General features: G+C 44.5%; 1 protein-coding gene and 1 long non-coding RNA gene across 2 annotated transcripts in view; one reads left to right on the forward strand and one right to left on the reverse strand.

The window, feature by feature from the left end:
• The window catches only part of St6gal2 (ST6 beta-galactoside alpha-2,6-sialyltransferase 2), a 65,992-nt gene that overhangs the window by 18,180 nt on the left and 29,291 nt on the right, over positions 1-18,521 (reverse strand). Inside the window, 2 exon segments of the mRNA XM_040729410.1 lie at positions 2,159-2,256; positions 10,440-11,430. Of these exon segments, the coding sequence (XP_040585344.1) occupies positions 2,159-2,256; positions 10,440-11,364 (1,023 nt within the window). The 5' untranslated portion in view covers positions 11,365-11,430.
• Positions 12,439-18,521, forward strand: part of LOC121133286 — a 32,210-nt gene continuing 26,127 nt past the window's right edge. Inside the window, exon 1 of the long non-coding RNA XR_005870106.1 lies at positions 12,439-14,081. This is a non-coding gene — a long non-coding RNA (uncharacterized LOC121133286). The remainder of the gene's footprint in view (positions 14,082-18,521) is intronic.

The following is an 18,521-nucleotide window of genomic DNA, read 5'->3' on the forward strand; positions in this document are numbered from 1 at the left end:
GGGGTAACCCCTTTGAAAATGTCTTATTGAGACCTACGACTGCAGAAGCTTCCTAAAATATAAATTACATATATAAAGGCTTTAAATAGAGCTACCTTACAATGGGGGAGGGCAATGTTTCTCCCAGACACCACAGGCTATCAAAAAAGAAGCCAAGTGCAAATGAGTTACCTGTTTGGGTTTTTTTTTTTTTGGTCAGTGTCACTCCATTGACCCTCAACAATTTTAAATTACAGCCTCTGTACTTGGTTGCCCTCTAGAAACTGATGGTAAGGCCCTCGTACTGAAGACACCACAGACTTTTGTCAGAAGACATGAAGAAGCAGCCTGGCACTCACTGGAGGTTTCGTCCCTACTGACTAGCTTTCACAGCGCTCTGAGGTATTAGGCATGCCATCGCAGGTGAAGTTATCATCAGTCTCACCCAGATGGGAACCCTGGGAGTTAAGTAATGATGTGCCTATTTGTGCAATAGTGGCATGAAAGTTCTGGGAATAACAAACGACTTTCTCACTGGATTTCAGGCCCACTCCATAAAATGTTAAACTCTTGCCTCGTACAAGTAACAGGGTTGGGAGTTTATGATAGGTAGGCCCTAGGGGAGAATCTACTACTATTCTGCTAAATAGTGTCAATCTGTCTCCTAATATACATGCGGTTATACCCATAGGCACATGCGTCTTTCAACCCTGAACAGAGAAGCTTCTTTTTGCAGTAGATGGTGATTAACACAGAGAACTATGACTGGTTAATATGTAGAGAATACAAGACTTCAGAAAGCCCAGCACTCAATGAGACACACATCATACCTCATCTCCCCAGGGCTCAGGGATCACTGCGGAAGAGGGGGTGAAAAGAATGTAAGAGCCAGACACAGTAGACACCTCCACAGAAACAGTGTTCTCCGGATACAATGGCACAGTCACTCATTTGAACAGACAGTAGTTGTGACAGCATGCACAAAATGAAGCCAGACAAAGAAGGGTGACAGAGAAGGGTAGTAGACATGAAGCCCCACCCCATCTGAGGAGCTATTAGCAATTGACCGTTTCTGAGAAGGGAGAGCCAGCTGTTTTCAGGAATGTAGTTTCCGAGACACCACTAAGGCTCCAAAAGAGCCTTGCTCTGCATCCATATATCCTGCACTAGGTGGAATTTGTGATTTGTAAAGCAAAAAAGAAAGTAAACTGGGAAGGAACTGGAGGGTGGGCTTGATCTAAACACATTTCATGCATGTATGAAATTCTCAATTGGTTAAACTTTTTCACCATTATGAAGATACATTTTTCATCACCAATGATGATGTATCTTACAGGACACATGTATTGTAATTTGGTGGGGTTATCACATTCTGAGAAATTACTAAATAAAATGTAGACCTTACCGCCAGTGACATATATGAATTAAGAAAATATGGTAATTGTTTTTACTTCGCCACAGTTCACTGGTGCAGTGAACCATGCAGAGTGTTAATAGCTTGTTCTGCGAGCAACTCACCATAAATCATGTAGCATCTCATTTTTCTACATATTTTGGAAATTAGAGATTGTGGTTTGTTCTGAGAATAATCTTTTCCATAGATTTGAAAGACATTAAGAACATGAAGAAAAGGGGGTATTTTCATGTCCCATTAAGCAACTTACTTTCATTTTTCAAAATTTCAATGTCACAAATTGAAGTTTCAAAGATATCCTGAGAGCGCTTATGTTTCATGTGGTTCTCAAACTGTGGGCCATGAATCCGTTGACAAACCTCTAACTCCCCAAATTACCATTCCTAACAGTAGCAGGATTACAGTTAGGAAGTCACAGTGAAAATAACTTTATGACCAGGTGTCGCCATAACACAGGGATCTGCATTCAAGGGTCACAGCTTTAGGAAGGTTGAGACCCACTACGCTATGATAACAAAATGTTACACACACATAAATAAAAATCCTTTCTCTATGCTTAATCTGAGTTTTCTCTTGGTCTTTCTCATCTCTTCGTATTCAAATAACATCTAAATGCCCTCCTTCATTTTTCTTCACTAATTCTTCACACTTAAAAGATCCACAGAAATAGCAAGATAATGTGGTTATGGATAACGATATTCCTATTCACTCATTTAAATGATTTGCCTGCAAAATATACCAGTGAAAACACTCCATCCATCTTACCTGGGAGTTAATGATGCGTACTGTGGTTTTATTTCCGACATCTTTCTCATAGCCACGTGTAGGGGCAGAATTAAATCTCAAAACTGCATCATGAGAATCTAAGGGCACATAAGTGACATTTTTTGTCTCTGTGAAATCACATAATCTAGGGAAAAAAGCATTAAAACAAGTCTTGCAATATCTGAAACTTAGAAACCACTAATAAAGTTTATATACACATACCCAGACTTTTAGATAACTTGTTGCTGATTTAGGATAACAACTTGGCTAGGGACATTAACATGGAATCTCAAGAGTCACATAGCACTGGGACACACCGGTTGACACCAGCCCACAGATAGTTACAAATGTGGCCCCAAGAGTAACTGTAACATCTTCTTTTTCTAAGTACACTCTATGTTACCCACTACTGGCAAAGTTACCTAATGATACATTCCTTGGGCTATGTCTTCTTGTTTCTTGATAAATTACTATGTGTGTATACCTATACATATATAGAAGGCCAGCTGATTACAGGTGACCCCTTTTGCCTAAGTTACATTTAGATACTTGTTATTATCTTTATACTACATACAAGTATCATACTTCATGCAGTTACTCCCCTTCAAGTTTCACAACATGAGGAAGCTGGAAAGATGCTGGGAGCACAGAGGCAGCTCACCGAGGCTTCCTAGCCTGTAGAGCTACAGTCACTAGGTCACCCATGGTAAGAACTGTATTTAATCTAGCTGCCTTCTCTCCCAAACTAAAAACCACAGCCTTCCATCCTGCTCTAGTAAAGGTTTAGGTTGAAAAGAAAAACAGTCTTGGATTCTATGAAGCCTTATCTCCCACTGTGGATGCCAAGGTGTCGTTGCATTTAGAGAAACTACCAGTGCCACCAGTGGGCAAGGATTTTGTGCGAACTGTAAGGGAATTTCTATGGTCACCTTTAGCTTTAAGGATCCCATGCATGGGGGCTGCAGAGATGGCTCGGTGATTAGGAGCACTAGCTGCTCCTACAGAGGGTCTGAGATAAATTCTTAGCACCTACATGGTGGCTCACAGTCACCTCTAACTCCAGCTCTGGGGGATCAGCATCTCCTCTGTCCTCTGTTACTGCACTCACATGCACAGACACACATAGACATGCACATTCAAAACAAAACACAAACAGAATCCCATGCACATTCCAAGTTTAATTTGCCACAAGCATAGTGACTGGCAGTTATGAATGACAGGCAAACTCAAAGATTTCTGATATGGCTAGGAGTCACAAGAACATACACATGTTGTACTTACTGTTAACAACAGTCTACACAAGGCCTTGTGACAGCCTGTTTTATAAAACAGGGTTCTGCTATACCTTTCTCGGAATCTTCACTGTACTCACTAAAGAGTAAAAGTCAATGGGCAAGCGCCACTAAAACAATGATTTTAAAAGATAGCTGCTTTTATTGACAATTTCTGTGTACAAAGAATACATATGAGGTACTTGGTCAGGACATCAAAAAAATACTGTTCTTTTGGGGAAAATTTTGGAGAAATTGACAAGCTATGATCTGTAGGTTAAATGTGGTCGTCCTCGGCTTTAGTGACTAAAGCTGTACACAGACACACTTAAAAGATCTAGCCTTACACAACTGGCTTTGAAACAGAGACTCACGGCCCACAAAGTCTGAAATATTTACTACATGGCTCTTAAGAAAAATAAAACAAAATTTGCAAATCTCTAGATTTCAAGGAATCTAAGCTCTGTAAAGATAATGTAAGCCCTTGAGAACTTCCATGGATTAAGCACTGCTTTGCAGTTTTGCAATGAACTGCTTTATTTCTCTTTTAATCACATACTGCATAATAAAAATCGAAAAGTTTGAGCTATAAAAATTGTGTTAAACAGAACAGAAGGTCCGTATTTTAATGTTGTCACCAGGACTTGTTACACACACATGCACAAATGCATGCACAAACTACAAGATGTGACTGAAAACTTATAAAAAAAATTCAACTTCTTCCAGAAGACTGAACATTCTTTGTTAGTTTACTCATACTTGGTAAATGGTGGTAGCTTGTTAAGATCTGGTTGCATTGTGGCCTCTCAAAAGCATGCCAATGTGGGTTTTTTGTGGGGGGGAGGATCCAAATAAATTGCTGACAACCTATTTTTATTATGAAATACAAAACAGGGTTTTTTTTTTCTGGCAGTCTGCTGTCTATGCTCACCATTCGGGCTATTTTCCTTGTAGAAAGTAACACATTTGTGTCTGAAATAATAAAGCTTCCAAAGTAGAAAAGTTTTTAAACGAAAAATGAATGGCTATAAATGCAATAATCCAACTAGCTTGCAATTTTATAATCTATTCTGTTTTGCTTTCATAATGCTGTTCAATGCTAATTTGAAAACTCTCTGCAAACAAGTTGGGCAGTGATTCTAAATATTATTATGTTTCACTATAAATTATCCACAGACCATATTCGTTAATACACCATGGATCTCATCGGTTTTCCAAGTGTGGGAAGCTTCCAAGTTCATGGTTGAACACTTCATTTTTTTTAATCATTGCAACAAACCCTGTCAGTTATCTTTCTCAGAGTGACAGTCTCATTTAATTCCTCCCAAGAAGGAATCTGCTGAGTGTCTGACTCTGAATAATTAAAGTCGGCCTGCCAGTCACGTTATTTTTCATTCGTGGCATCAGTGGCCCCTCCCCAGATGTGTGCTCAGAGGACAACAGTTTTATCCTTCGCTGCTTTTGTTTCACCAGTACAAATGTTAACGTTGAAAAGGAAAAGACTTGGGAACATAAACAAAAACTGAGTTTACTTTGTAGATCTCTGAAAGAGTCTTGGAAACTGTAGATGAACCACAGATTTGAAGTGGCCATTTGAAGGCTAGCCCATCAAGAAATCAAGAGAGAAGAGGGAGACACCAAGTCATTGGTGTAGGAGGGGCCCAGAAGGATTTGGGGACAAGACTGGGGAATAACTGTGACACCAACTCCTCAATCACAGTTCTCCCAGGAAGCCTTGCTGCCCATTCCTGCGACACAGTCTCTTTATCTGATGAACAGACCTAGGGTCCTAAGCAGTGGGTGTGATTCAAGTAAATTGGCTGTAATTCCAACTTAATCAAACCATCCTTGTAAATATCCAGGCATTTAAATGCTTATTGGCCTAGATGGACCAGTGCATGGTATTTTACAACATCACAAGGCAGAAGACAGGGAATATCTCTGGAACGAGTATGTTGGTTTCAAGAGTCATAACGTCACTTGTACAAAGAAGGCTGAGTGATGGAGTCTGTTGAACCTGGTGGAAAGTGTCAGTGAATAGGATCAGGGGACAATAAGCTCAAACCATCAGCTTCCCTGCCCATACACACTTGGCAAATACACACTTGGCTACATGGCAATGCATCTTCAGAAGCTATGCCATTCATTCCTATTCAGAGGAATGGAGCAGATTAGACAGTAAGCATGAGGTGAATGAAGTCAAGCTTCACTCCTATAGAAGACATTTCTGGGTCAGAGCAGAGTTGGGCTGACCTTAACCACAGAGCCCATCAAGGAACAGACAGGCATGCTAGAGGTCATGGCACCAAGTCACCATCTAACCCTGTCTCAGGCCCTGCATCCTCCCCTCTTCCTTCTCCTGACTTGTACTGATCAGAAAATAAAAAACAAAACAGTCACAGCATGCAGCCTCCAGACAATGGCCTGCAGGGATAGGACATGAATTATCTCTATCAATTCCCCCTACCTTGTCCCTCTCCTCTCTGACCTGCCCATTGCACTTGACTTCTCCCAGGGCCCCCAAACCCAGGCTCACATGATGTATCTAAAATAGAACATGCACACTTAGGTTTCATTGCCCTAGACATCATTGCCCTTAATTCCTAGAGACCCAGACTGCAACTTCAATCCATGTTCTGCCCAGTGGATTCCAGATGCCTGTGTCCTGTCTAGAAATGGAAATATATGTACCACTCAGGGATATTGATTTCACAACTGTTAAAATGTAATAGAATAGGTCTTTGTCTACAGTAAACACTCTCATCTGGCAATGCTACTGCAATTGGTAAATGGAGTCTGTGTGTAAGGGCCAGAGAGAGTATCCATGGGCTGCCTTCTTCTTTCCCTAGCCAGCTTCTTTCCTGCCTACTCCTGGCCCATGAACTCACTGAAGCTTAGCTAGTCTTGTGCCCAAATTCTGAACCCACAAATCACCAGGAGACCCATTCCAATGTTAAAGCAAAGAGTCTTTTATTGTTTAACGAGTTAACTGTCTTAATTTGGTTCCCTCGTCCATCCAACACAGTGGTTGGCATGAGAAGTACCCAAAGGGGCTGCAAGGTGGGGAAATTATTGGGAGGAGCAAGGGGAGTGTCTAGGGGTATGCAACAGTTTAAGGATTGGTGAGCTTCTGGGATTGGGCGACCTGTCCTGTGTTGATTGGTCAACTGGTTGCTATGACCTATAGGCCCTCCCTCCCAGGGCAGGTGCTATGTTCTGCATACCACTGTTACACCACTTTCAGTATAAAAGCATATTCAGAGCCCATACCGCATGTCCAGAGCCCACCAGCTAACTTCTGATTGATTCCTTGCCACATGGAAGGTAACTGACCTCCTACTGACTAAGGGCAGGCCTGGCAAGGTCAGTAGGCCAGAAACTCAGCACATTTTGCTGAGTCAGAAGCCTACATCCAGCTGGATCTTTTCTGCAGCCTGTCATGGCTGCTAAAGCAGGGGACTGGGTGAGGGTCTGATCCTTTCAGTCTCATACCATGTGCAGGATCCTTGGCCTGGACCAGCTTCTGCAGAGCAATCTTTCCTGACTGCCTATCTGACCACCAATAAGAAGCCCTCTGGGTGGGTTAGAGGTTTGCCATCATTTCTACCCTGCCTGTCTATGCATTTCTCTGTCTTTTCCCCATTCACGGGATACTGGAATTGTCTGTGGTCTGGATTCTTCCTAGGATTGTACAGATTTAAAATCTGTGCCTGTCACTTATTCATCTTTGTGCTAAGCACAGGATCTGGTAGAGAAATGGTGATCACCAAGCATCTAATGATGATTTAATGACTACATGAATTGCTAGTCTCCTGTCTTTTTAAATGTAAGGTTAAACAACTTGCCAAGTCCAAGACCTGCTCCAGAAATTACTATGGGTTCTGTCCCCAACATACCCTACCTCCTGTCTCCCAGTTACATGACAGTATTTAGTTGTTCAATAACAAGAGACCCAGGTCTTGCACATCAAGACTGTGATGTCTCCCCACAGTCCCTTTTTATTCCTATGGTGGACTGCCACAGAACTGTCAGGGATGACCAGCAAATTGTTGTCATTTGTTGTATGGATGACAAGAGCAAGAGACTGTCTCATAACTCCAGGAAGGAATGTTCCCTGTTTCCAAAACAGCTCAGGTTACACATTCAAAGTGAAAGCATTTTATTACCACTATACCTTTCTAATGCACAACAACTGGTCCATAGGACATAGTATAACATAATTAGGCCATGGGAGGAGGATTCAATGTCCACAAATCAAACACCTGGGGGAGCCGAAAGGTAGCCAAGCATTAAACAGATTTAACTGGGTCTACCTCTGGGAAAATAAAGGAATAGCAGACCTTAGCTGGGGAGCTATTTTGACAGAGCTAAGGGTAGGCTATGGCATAGGACTACTTTGGGCACACTTTAAATATTTTACTATGTCAACTTTTGGCAACTCTTTTTATCTTCACTTTGCCATTCCAGAGGGGGCAACTTGAGGTTGGCCTCATTGTGCTCCCACATTCCAAGGTACATGAAGAAATCTAAAATCTACTCCACAAGACTGGTTTTGCTTTGAGAACCACTAATGACTGTGTGGGTTTGCAATATCAACTTCAGTAAGCAGGGTGTAGAGAGACCAGCCCTTGGCATGTACAGCATTGGTCCTGCCACACCAGCCTACAAAGGTGAACAGCTTTCTGTTTATACAAACTGAGCAACCTATGTTTCCAAGACTTAAAAATACCAGGCATGAAATCTGAACCTAGACCGAACAAGACAGAAGCAACTAACCAGCCAAGGTAACAAACCTTCAAATTCCTTAAGCCTGTTCTTCTTTTCTGACTTTACAATCCTAATCATGAGACCTCACAGTTGAAATTAAATTTGGATACTAGAAACTTAACAAATATGTAACAGTGACCTTTCATCTCCTTCAGAAATATGACTCTAAGTGACTTTCACGCCCTCTTCCAAATTGTGAATAGAGTTTTAAAGGCTCTAGTCATGATCCTTAAGGCAAGGAAAAATAAGGAGGGGCAGAGATTTCTCATTGGTATGCAAGAGCCATTCAAACACTATGTATTTACGAGGCAGAGGTGTTTAAAACTAAACAAAACCAGAAATAAGTGACTGCCTGCTTCAAAGCATAATACTTAAATTCCCCTTCTGCATTATTAATATTGGTCCTTGGAAATGAGAAAGAGCTGTGGTGTTATTTCACCCTGGGGACCTCTAAACCACTGTTCTTTCTTAATAAATTGCAGGCTGCTCTGCTCTGGGTTTTGCTACAAGCTTATGTGACGCATGGACAGTATTATTATGAGCCTGATGTAATGGAGACATGGGAACCTCACACCACAAGGCCATATTTGTTGCCCTGGGTTTTTAACTTAAAAAAAAACAACAAGAATTTCCATTCAGTCTCATTCCCAAGAAACAGCTGAGCTGAGGGAGTTTCTGAGTGTGCCATTCCAAGTTGGTTGCAGGACACCACCACTCTTCAAGGACACAGATCTGTTTAGAAGAATACATTCAATAGTTGCTTCTCTGTGGAGAGGATGCAATGGTCCCCTTGAATGTCACTTCCACACTAGTGACTTAGAGACTGTAGTGGCTGATCTTTTGCATCAAGACTTGAGATTGAGGTTATGTTTCAGCCACATTTGTAGTCTGTGTCCAGCAGAGAACTAGTTGGGGGATAAACACATGCTTCTGAAATGAATGAATGGCCTAAGCTTGCTTAGGGAGACAGCAATAGATTCAACCTGATCAGAGGGGTCCTAGAGGGAAGGGTATAAAATTGACAGGGAGAGAAGAGCTGGGGGAGGGGCAAGGAAGAACGGTAGATACCTTCCCTGGCAAAGAAGGATGGGGGAATTAAGGCTATCAACCAAGAATTGAGAATTCTGTTGGTGAGCCCATGTTAGCCCTCCTATGGCAGGATCTAGACTCTGGGGTGGCAAATATACTTGCTGCAACCTTACCCCTTGCCCTTCAACCAAGAGATTCCAGTCCTAATATTCTACTTTAAGGTGGCAGAAAGCTATGGCAGTTGACACTACATGTCAACCTGACTGTGCTATGAGATCTGGTAGTCACTTCGAGGTTTTCTTTTTTAAAAAGGAAATTACTCTGCACATTGTACCGGGCCTCACCCAATCAGCTGAAGGCCCTAAGAACATACACAGAGGTATCCCAAAAGGCTCTGCCTCAAAAACGCAGCATAGAAGGGTTGGAGAGATGGCTCAGCAGTTAAAATCAGAGGATCAGTGTTCAGTTCCCAGCACCTACACAGTGCTCACAACCTTCCCTAAATCCGGGCCAGGAGATTTGGGGTCCTCTTCAGGGCCCCACTGACTGCAGGCATATACATAAAATAATAATAAACCTTCGAAGTATTGTTTTAAAGGACTGCACCATCAAAACTGCCTGATGTCCCTCACCTGTTCGCATGTCCTACAAACTTCAGACTTGCAAGCTCAGCCACATCCTGTAACTCTGTCCCTCCATCTCGGTATGCTATTGATCCACAGAGACTGTATGAAACCCGTGTTCGGCAAATACACGAGCGTTTGAGGACAGAGAGCAGTGTGAGTATGGTCATGTTGCTCATCATCTTGGAGATGGCCCCCACTATGCACACGGGCTGTAACCCAAAGGTCAGGCTGATAGAACAGTCCAGGACTAGAGGTCACATTTGTCTGGGAACTGTTTTCAGTAGCAGCCTGGCTCCCCTCAGTGGCCCTAGACTTGGGTTTAGTCCCTGAGAGTTCAGTATCATCATTGCCATTCACTTTAAGGCTGGCACCCATGAGGTCAACCTCCAGCATCCTTGACCTTCTCCTCCTCTCCCTTATTCCCACCTGATGCCCCTGCCCCTCCCCCCTCGTGGCCGTCTGTTCACACAGACCACGGTGTGAGGGATGAAGGATGAAGCTTGCCCAGCATCCTGGGCACATACATGCCCATCCTGGAACTAGAAGCTCAAAGGACTCAGAAAGGAGCCACAGGCCCGCGGGACCCACCAATTTCCTCCCCCAGGGAGGAGTTCAGGATGGCCCCGGCGGACATGACCACGGCGCAGGTGCGCAGGCCGTGCGGGTGGAGCTGGCTTAGAGGTACCCCAGGTACCAGCGGCCTCCAGCCCAGCGCCGAGAAGGGTGGCTCTTTGCCGTCCAGCGTGCGCACGCGCACGCGCCTGCGCAGCTCGCAGAGCAACTCGGGCCCCGTGCGCCGGACTTCGCGCCGCCCGCGGAAGCGCACTCCGTGCTTGTTGAAGGACATGTAGTAGCGCATGGCCTTCTGCAGGCGAGGGTTCAGCATCTTGGAGGACACGGTCCCCTTCCAGAGCCGGTACAGGAAGGCTCTGGACATGGAGGCCGACAGCACGTCGCCGTCGTAGGCGTCCTCAGGCACGCGGCTCCGTCTCGAACGGTGAAGCTTCTCCCGCTTGTACTGGACGGGTCCAGCCCGCCGCGATGGCTCCCCCGGGGAGGGCAGTCCCAGGGCGCCCTGCGTGTGACGGCGCCACCCTGGCTGGCCAGCAGCAAAAAAGTAACCGTCTTCCTCTGGGTAGAAAGCACTTTGCGATTTCCTCCCGACCTGGGATAAAAACAACTCTTCCCCATTGTCAAAGTCACCTGGGGTCTGGTCCCATTTCTGTGGGTCCCCAGGCCCGCTGTGGAAGGGGCTGGCAGGGTGGTTGCCCAGCAGTGCTTTGCTTGCCTCCAAACTCCTGGTCAGGGAGGACTCCTGCAAAGCACCCATGATGGCCCGCTGCCTGCCCTGCACAGGCAGGAGCCCACGGTTCTCCAGGAAGGAGAAGGAGCTGGGCACAGGAGCAGCAGGGTTGCTGTTGGTGAAGTAGATGAAGATAGCCAAAAAGAGAAGCCCCCAAACAAATATCCCAAAGAGCATTCGTTGTCGCCATTGCTTCAAGTGCGGTTTCATTGCAGACCTCTGGGGCCAGCACTTCAAGACCTTGGAGTTCTAAAAGCACAGCGAGGCGGGCAGAACCTGAAAAAGACAGGAGCCACAGTTTAGCGTGGGAAAGCGGCTCGGGCATCGTTGGGGCAGCATTTATGAAAAATCGATTGAGAGGGACATCGGAAAGCAGAATAGTCAGCACTGCTGAATTCTCTTCTCGCCTACCTTCACTCTTGACCTTAGCAAGGTCATGCCATCTCAGCAGAGCCTTGGGAGAGAAAAGGCTTTCCCAAGAGCCTCTAGAGATGTTTGCCATTCCAGCCTGAACACTCGTGGGGAACCTATGGCTGCACCTTCCCTCTGCATCCAACATAGAATTCTAGTTTGGTGAGGCCAGGTTGGAGACTGAAGCAGTTGCCTGCTCCCATCTGCCAGCAGCTCATCAGAGTTTCAGCTCATATTTTATAGGCATCAATGATAGTAGGCATTTCTAAATTCTTCATGGTCTACCTGGAACACACCATAAATCCACCACTAGTGGTACTGGAAAAAGCAATGGGGGTGATTATGGCTGAAGGTAAACATTGTGCAGAGTACCTGCTGACTTCAGTGCCCTCAAGTATTGCCCTGTCCTTCTGCAACTAAGACTGAGCCGCCAGGGCCACAAAGTTAACCTAGAAGAAATACCAGCAGTATATGGCTGTTTTCCAGGCCCTGTACTTAGCACTTGTCCTGAATTATCTTTTCAGTTTTAAATAAGACAGAAGGCACTGCCATATCCATTTCCAAGAATTAGAAATGGGGCTGGAGAGATAGTTCAGCGGTTAAGAGCACTGGCTGCTCTACCAGAGGTCCTGAGTTCAATTCCCAGCAACCACAGGGTGGCTCACAACTATCTAAAGTGGGATCTGATGCCCTCTTCTGGCATGAAAGAATACATGAAGTTGAAGCATATATTCTTTAAAAAAAAAAAAACTAGAAACATGTCCAGAGAGGTAAACCAATATGCTCAATAACAGGTATAGCAAGGAATGTTATGTACAAACTCATCTTGATCCTAGAGCTCACTAAACTTTGAAACAATCTCCTCATACCAAGGAAAGCTATATTTTCTATATTTAGCTTGTTGTCTATCTGTGGTAAAGGATCATTGTTGCCCAAATTGCCACTCGCTGCTATACTTTTCTGTTTCCTTCTGTACCAGAATGCCACGGCCATGCCAATTACTATCAGCTTCTAAGTGCTTACGCATTATGTGTCTACACATCTCACTAGGAAGTGATAATGGACAGTTTCCTACAGTGCAGTCTGGGATTTGAGTGCCATCTCCTATGTTACTTGACTAACCTGTCATTAAGGAAATAGTCCATCACTGCTTCAAGTTATAATGTCCAACAAAAAGGTCCAGGAGCCTTTTCTGGTATTTTAAGGAGTCCGTGGAAATCAGAACACTACTCTTAGTAACAATTATCCTATTTCCACTAAAACTGTAAGCATTGAAATGTCTTTCCATCACTTGCGACCTAGAGTTGGTGCTGACTCTGCCAGTTGGGGTTCATATCCATAAAACTTGCCTCGCTTCTCATGCCAGCTGCAGGTGGAGTCACCAGGCCACGCCTCTGATGGTTTGGCTATCAGGTGGGAAATCCCCACAATGCCCATTAAGTGTGATAATTTGCTGGAATGACCAACAGAACCAAGCAAAATTGTATCAGTAATTATTTTAGTTTTATATACACAGTGCCCACAAGGTGATAGATACATGGATATATCTCTGGTATATCACATCTTTACCAGTCAGAGAGCTCTACTGAACCTCAGTGCCAGCATCTTATCAAGGTTGGATTATATGGGTGTGACTAGGTGAATTACCAGCCTTGAGAGTAAACTCAATCCACAGCTTTCCTTTTTTTGCTAGAGGCTAGCACCAAGTGCCAAGCTCCAACCCAGAAATTCCACATTGCTAGTCTTTCTGAAGCCCCCACTGTAAAGCTTTGTGGGGGCCTGTGACTTGCCTCTGTAGTATAATGAGCACAGTCCCTATCACAGGATATTTGAAAAACTGCAACAGGGTGTCGGAAAGACTCCTACGACAAAGACAAGAGGAGTCCTCCAGCATTCACCTTACCCCAAGGCAGCAGGTGCAAATTTGAAAGCCTGCCTTCCTGCCTCTGACTGGGAATGGTTTCACTCTCTGAGCAGCGTTTTTGGTGGGTAACATGAGAAGGAGGATAACATCATTTCATTACTAGCCTGTGAGAACATTTTTATAACCTACAGATAAAGGTGAGGTGTGTGCAGAGCCGGGGCTATAAAATAAGAAAAACAGCTTTGGGTTGTTGGGAAGAAGCCAGACACCTCTGGCCCCAGGGGCCATGACCCACCATGCTACATGAATTTGTGTTGTTCTATAGTTTAGTGACTGCAGGAAGCCGCAGTGAAGCCAACTCTGAAGGTGAACCTGCTGAATTAGACAGAATGATTCTCAAGACCAGAGGCTTGCTGCATTATATGAAAATTCCTCTCCTTGAAAAAGAGATGGGAAGCCTTTGCTGTCGAGGGAAATGATGGCTGGCACAGCAGGGAGGGAAAATAATGAGAAGATATCTGGGAACACTTGGAAGAGAAGGTCCTGCCGGGTACCCATGGCCCTGAGGTTGTTTGTTCTTCCCTGCTGGATGTGCTAGGCAGAAGAAATCTGAAGATCCTCAGAGCTGCACAAAAGGAGTAAGAATCCCAAGGTAAGGAAAAGCAATTCTCCCCATCAGGTAAGATGCACACGCCTCTTGACACACAGTAATTACAGAGAGGAGGAGGTTAGCTGCCTCCACTCACGATCAGGCTTCGACTTTTAATAATCCAAAAGCCTTTGCTGCAACTTTGGTGGCTTCAAGCCACAAAGCGGTGGCAGATCCTCTGCAAGCAAAATACACAGAATTCCCTCCGTTTGTTCCCAGTCTCCATCAGGCACATGTTTATAACAGATCTAGCACATGAAGGCGAGGGCATGAACGTTAAAGCATACATCCCTCTTCTATGTGAAAAGGAGGTTTTTATTATGCAATAGAAAGCAGTATCTTTTCCCTATTATAGTACATCTGAAATATTATAACGACATCACTTACGCAGTCACCTGTTACACTCATTGCCATATGTCATCATTAGCTGGTGTGATATAAATGGCAGAAGAGGATGGATAAGAGGCCCATCAGGCAAATCATCTGTCCCCAGATACCAGGGGAAAGTGCTCTCTAACCAGACCTTCACGTGTAGATTGTCAATGAGGGTTAAATGACTGGGGCTGTCAAGTTCCTGCCACTTTCACCCTGAGAACAGCTGTGGCAAGATTATCAGCACACTGGACCAGTGTGGCTACCTTGCCCTTCCACAGCCACTCAATTATTGCACAGCAGCAGGAAGGTTTTGGTTTCTAATGGCCTTTCTCTGTTATTGGTACAACCTCTGTCCTATTCCCACCCCATTTTCCACTTTGGTTTCTTGTCTAGACAAATCTCCAAGGATATTCTATATTTTTTTCCATGGGAACCCCCATCCATCACTAGAAATTACTCTGATTGCCTTGTTCATTTAGAAAGGTTGGTGGGTTTCCTTAGCTTAGATATTGATTCCCCACCCAACAAAAGAGCTCAGTTGTCTTAGGAATTGTCGTGATTATGCAGAGAAATGTTTAAATTCTCCTTCAAAGTGTTCTGAAAGAAATTACAGTTTCTCAAAGGCACAATTTATCACACGTTGTCAGATGAAATTATGAAATGTAAACACTTCTTCAAACAGTACACTCTGGCATGAAGCTAACCAGCTAAGTTCCTATTTTGCATAAGAGCAATGAATTTAATCCTAGGCCTTGTCTCTTCAATGGTGTCACTCCACAGTCCCAAGGTTGACAAGTTTTACCACCAATTTTGGGGGTTCAGGTTTGTTGTTGATGGTGGTGGTGTTGACATGCTTTGACATGTTTGTTGTAACCCCAATGGCCAGGAAGTCTGTGAGTCTCAGGATGACTCATATTTTTATGTGTTCGAAAGAGTTGCTTGAACCAATTTCAAATCTAAGTATTTATCTTAACATTGATATAATAAAGATTTAACATGTGAGCTATGTAGAAACACCCATATCTTAATGGTCTTCAAGATCTTTTTCCTTAAATTAGCTCTTGTTACATCTGAGAAGGCACTGGGCACACAGGAGGAAGGTCCAGTCCTCCGGGAAGAAATCGTCTGTCGCCTCCCAACCTCATGGGCCTCTTTACAAATGGTCCCCTTCCTTTCTTCACGTTTGTAAACATAAGAAAGTCTCCAGACAGCTAAGTGCTGAAGGCTGAAAGTCCCAGCCCATTTTTAGGCCACTGTTCAGAAGAAGGGAAAGGTCAGCCAGGTCAGGGGAGCTTTGTGGTGATGGGACATTAGCTCCTTTCTAAGGAGCACATCAAATCTTTGTCTTGGGAAGGGCAGTGCCCCGTGGTAGAGAGGCCTCTTCCATCTTCTCTGTGACAGGGTAAGGGATACGATTTGTGTCCAGATGGATGTGGAAATACAGGCCTTATTTCAGGAAGGGATGTCAGGCTCAAAGGACCTCACTTGGCAAAGGTGTAAGCTGCCTGTTCTCTCTCTCTCTCTCTCTCTCTCTCTCTCTCTCTCTCTCTCTCTCTCTCTCTCCCTTTCCTCTTTCCCTCCCTCCTTCCCTCTCTCCTACTCTTCCTTCCTTCCTTTTCCTTTCTTTTTATTTTCAATACATCCCCACCACAGTTTCCCCTCCTCCACTCCTCCAGACCCCTCCCCCCAGATCCACTCTTTTCCCTTCAGAAAACAGCAGGCTTCCCAAGGAAATCAGGTGAACACGGCATAACAAGATACAATAAGACTAGGGGATAAGGGGTCCCAAGAGAAGGCAATAGTCAGAGACAGCTCTCACTGTTAGTCCCACACAACATTAAAAAAAAACCACCAATATAACAACCATATATGCCAAAGACATGGCACAGACCCATGCAGGCTCTGTGAGTCTTGCTTAGTTGATTCTGTGGGTCATGTTTTCCTGGTGTCCTCGAGTCCTCTGGCTTCTTCTTTCCCTCTTTCTTTGGGTTCCCTGAGCTTCAAGGGGAGGGCCCTGATGGAGAAGGAGATCTCCAGTCTGAGATTTCTGTACCTAATGTTTGGCTGTGGTTCTCTGCTCCCATCAGCTGCCAGGGAAGACCTCTCTGATGATGGCTGGGCAAGGCCCCAATCCATGAGGGCGCTGAGGCAATGGTTAGTAATCAGATGCTGGGACAAGCTACAGTGGAGATGACCTATAGGTGGCAGCAACATCTTACTCAGTCTTGAACACCCAGAACAAAAGTGGGATGGCTTATGGGATGTTCTTAACCTCTATCTTTCAAATAAAATAGTGGAACTAGTAAAATATAGCAAGAAATTCTGTGCTTTGCAATTGCCCCCCCACAGGTTCCAGACTGCTTAGGAGGATGGCTCTGTCAGTGCGTGCTTCTCAGGCTGTGAGGAGGGTATGGGCAGCTCCAGGAAAAATATGGTTAAGCTGTTAGATAGTTAGGCTTTTTGTATGTCTAGGCTGCTATATGATTATAGCATTGAATGGCAAGGCTGTTCTGTGTCTATAAGATCACACCATGAAGTAATTGAATGGCTAGGCCATGGTATGTAGTAGGTTGTTGTATGGTTAGGTTGTTGAATGGTTGGGCTATACGATATGGAAGCTGCTATGGTTAGGATGTTGAATGCCTAGGCTTTGGCATGTGTTGGCTACTACATGGTTCATGAGTGCAAGTGTGTGTGTGTGTGTGTGTTGTGTGTGGTATCATACTAAGCACCACAACTACAATGTCTCATTTAAATTCATGTTAGTATGACATACAACAATATCTTCAGTAAACATCCTATCATCCTGTATGAATCTGAGCTTCCAAGAGGCTCTCCAAGAAAAATTGCTATGTGCTATGCAGGCATCAACTCTAACATTTCAATGGTTTTGTTGTTGTTGTGTTTTTTGTCTCTGCTACAAACTATTTCCCTAACTTCTGACCTCTGACTAGCTCCTAAAGTTTAGCAGCCCCATGTTCTCTCTAAACATCCCACCATCTCAAAACTCTGGTTTCACTTACTGCAGTAACTGTGTCACCCCTACACGGACTTTACTCTGTCACTGTGTGCTGCTGGATAACACGTCCAGAGAAGTCACACATATTGAGGCTGCTGGCCCATGACTGGGAGACCAACCCACCCTGTGTGTGTGCTTAGAAATTTGCACTAAAGAAAACCCGGAGTGCTTCAGTGGAGAGAAGGCCTGGAGCTGGACACTGATGAAGTTGAAAGAGGGGTGGTTGTTCTGAGCCTGACAACACCTCAGCTTGTTCATCATACAGATGTGTACAGAGGACCAGCAGCACCAGGAGTTTGGATGGTCTGGGTAGGCTGAGAGTGGGCTGCTCTTACAAGATGGTGGCACATCTTTCTAGGTGCTAATCTTTTCAGTACAGTACTGAAGAGTTGGGCAGGTGGGAAGTGGTGTTGAAGGCAGATTTACCTGTGAGTCTCTCAAGTAGCCTACAGTAGGATGGGCAGGGGAAGTGTAAATGATTCTAGAAGGCTATCATTGGTTGTACAAAGACAATATAAGCTGCCTAGTGCAAGGATCTACTGGCTTCCTGAAACAGCATTCAGGCTTTGGGCACAATGGTTCTTTGTTTTACAATCATTAACATTCAAATATTCACACCACTAATGTGCCAAGGCTTGTGGTTGGAGATGTCAATTTGATTCAGCACTAATGTTCAACTGTTCAGAAGCTGTGAAAGTGCAGGCCTGCCCTTGAGTCTTAGGAGGTTTATGCAAACACCTACAATGGAACTGGGCTTGTAGGTAACATGCAGGTGGCCAAAGGTGGCTCTTAAAAGAGAGTTCTGTACAAGCATAGACTACCATTTCTAGCAAAAGCAATGTAGGCTGTGCTCCATCCTAGCCCAGGAGGTATCACAGGCTGGCAGTGCATAAGCATGTGATGGGAAGAGTAGCATGTCAGAGTCAACATCTCTGACCTTGGATTGTATGGCACAGAACGATAAAGATGACAATGGATGGGGATGTGGCTCATTGGTAGAATGCTTGCTTAAATATGTGTGAAGATCCTTGGATCCAGTTAGCACCACA

Source organism: Mesocricetus auratus, unplaced genomic scaffold (genome assembly GCF_017639785.1).
Source record: "Mesocricetus auratus isolate SY011 unplaced genomic scaffold, BCM_Maur_2.0 Super-Scaffold_100021, whole genome shotgun sequence".
NCBI lineage: Eukaryota > Metazoa > Chordata > Mammalia > Rodentia > Cricetidae > Mesocricetus > Mesocricetus auratus.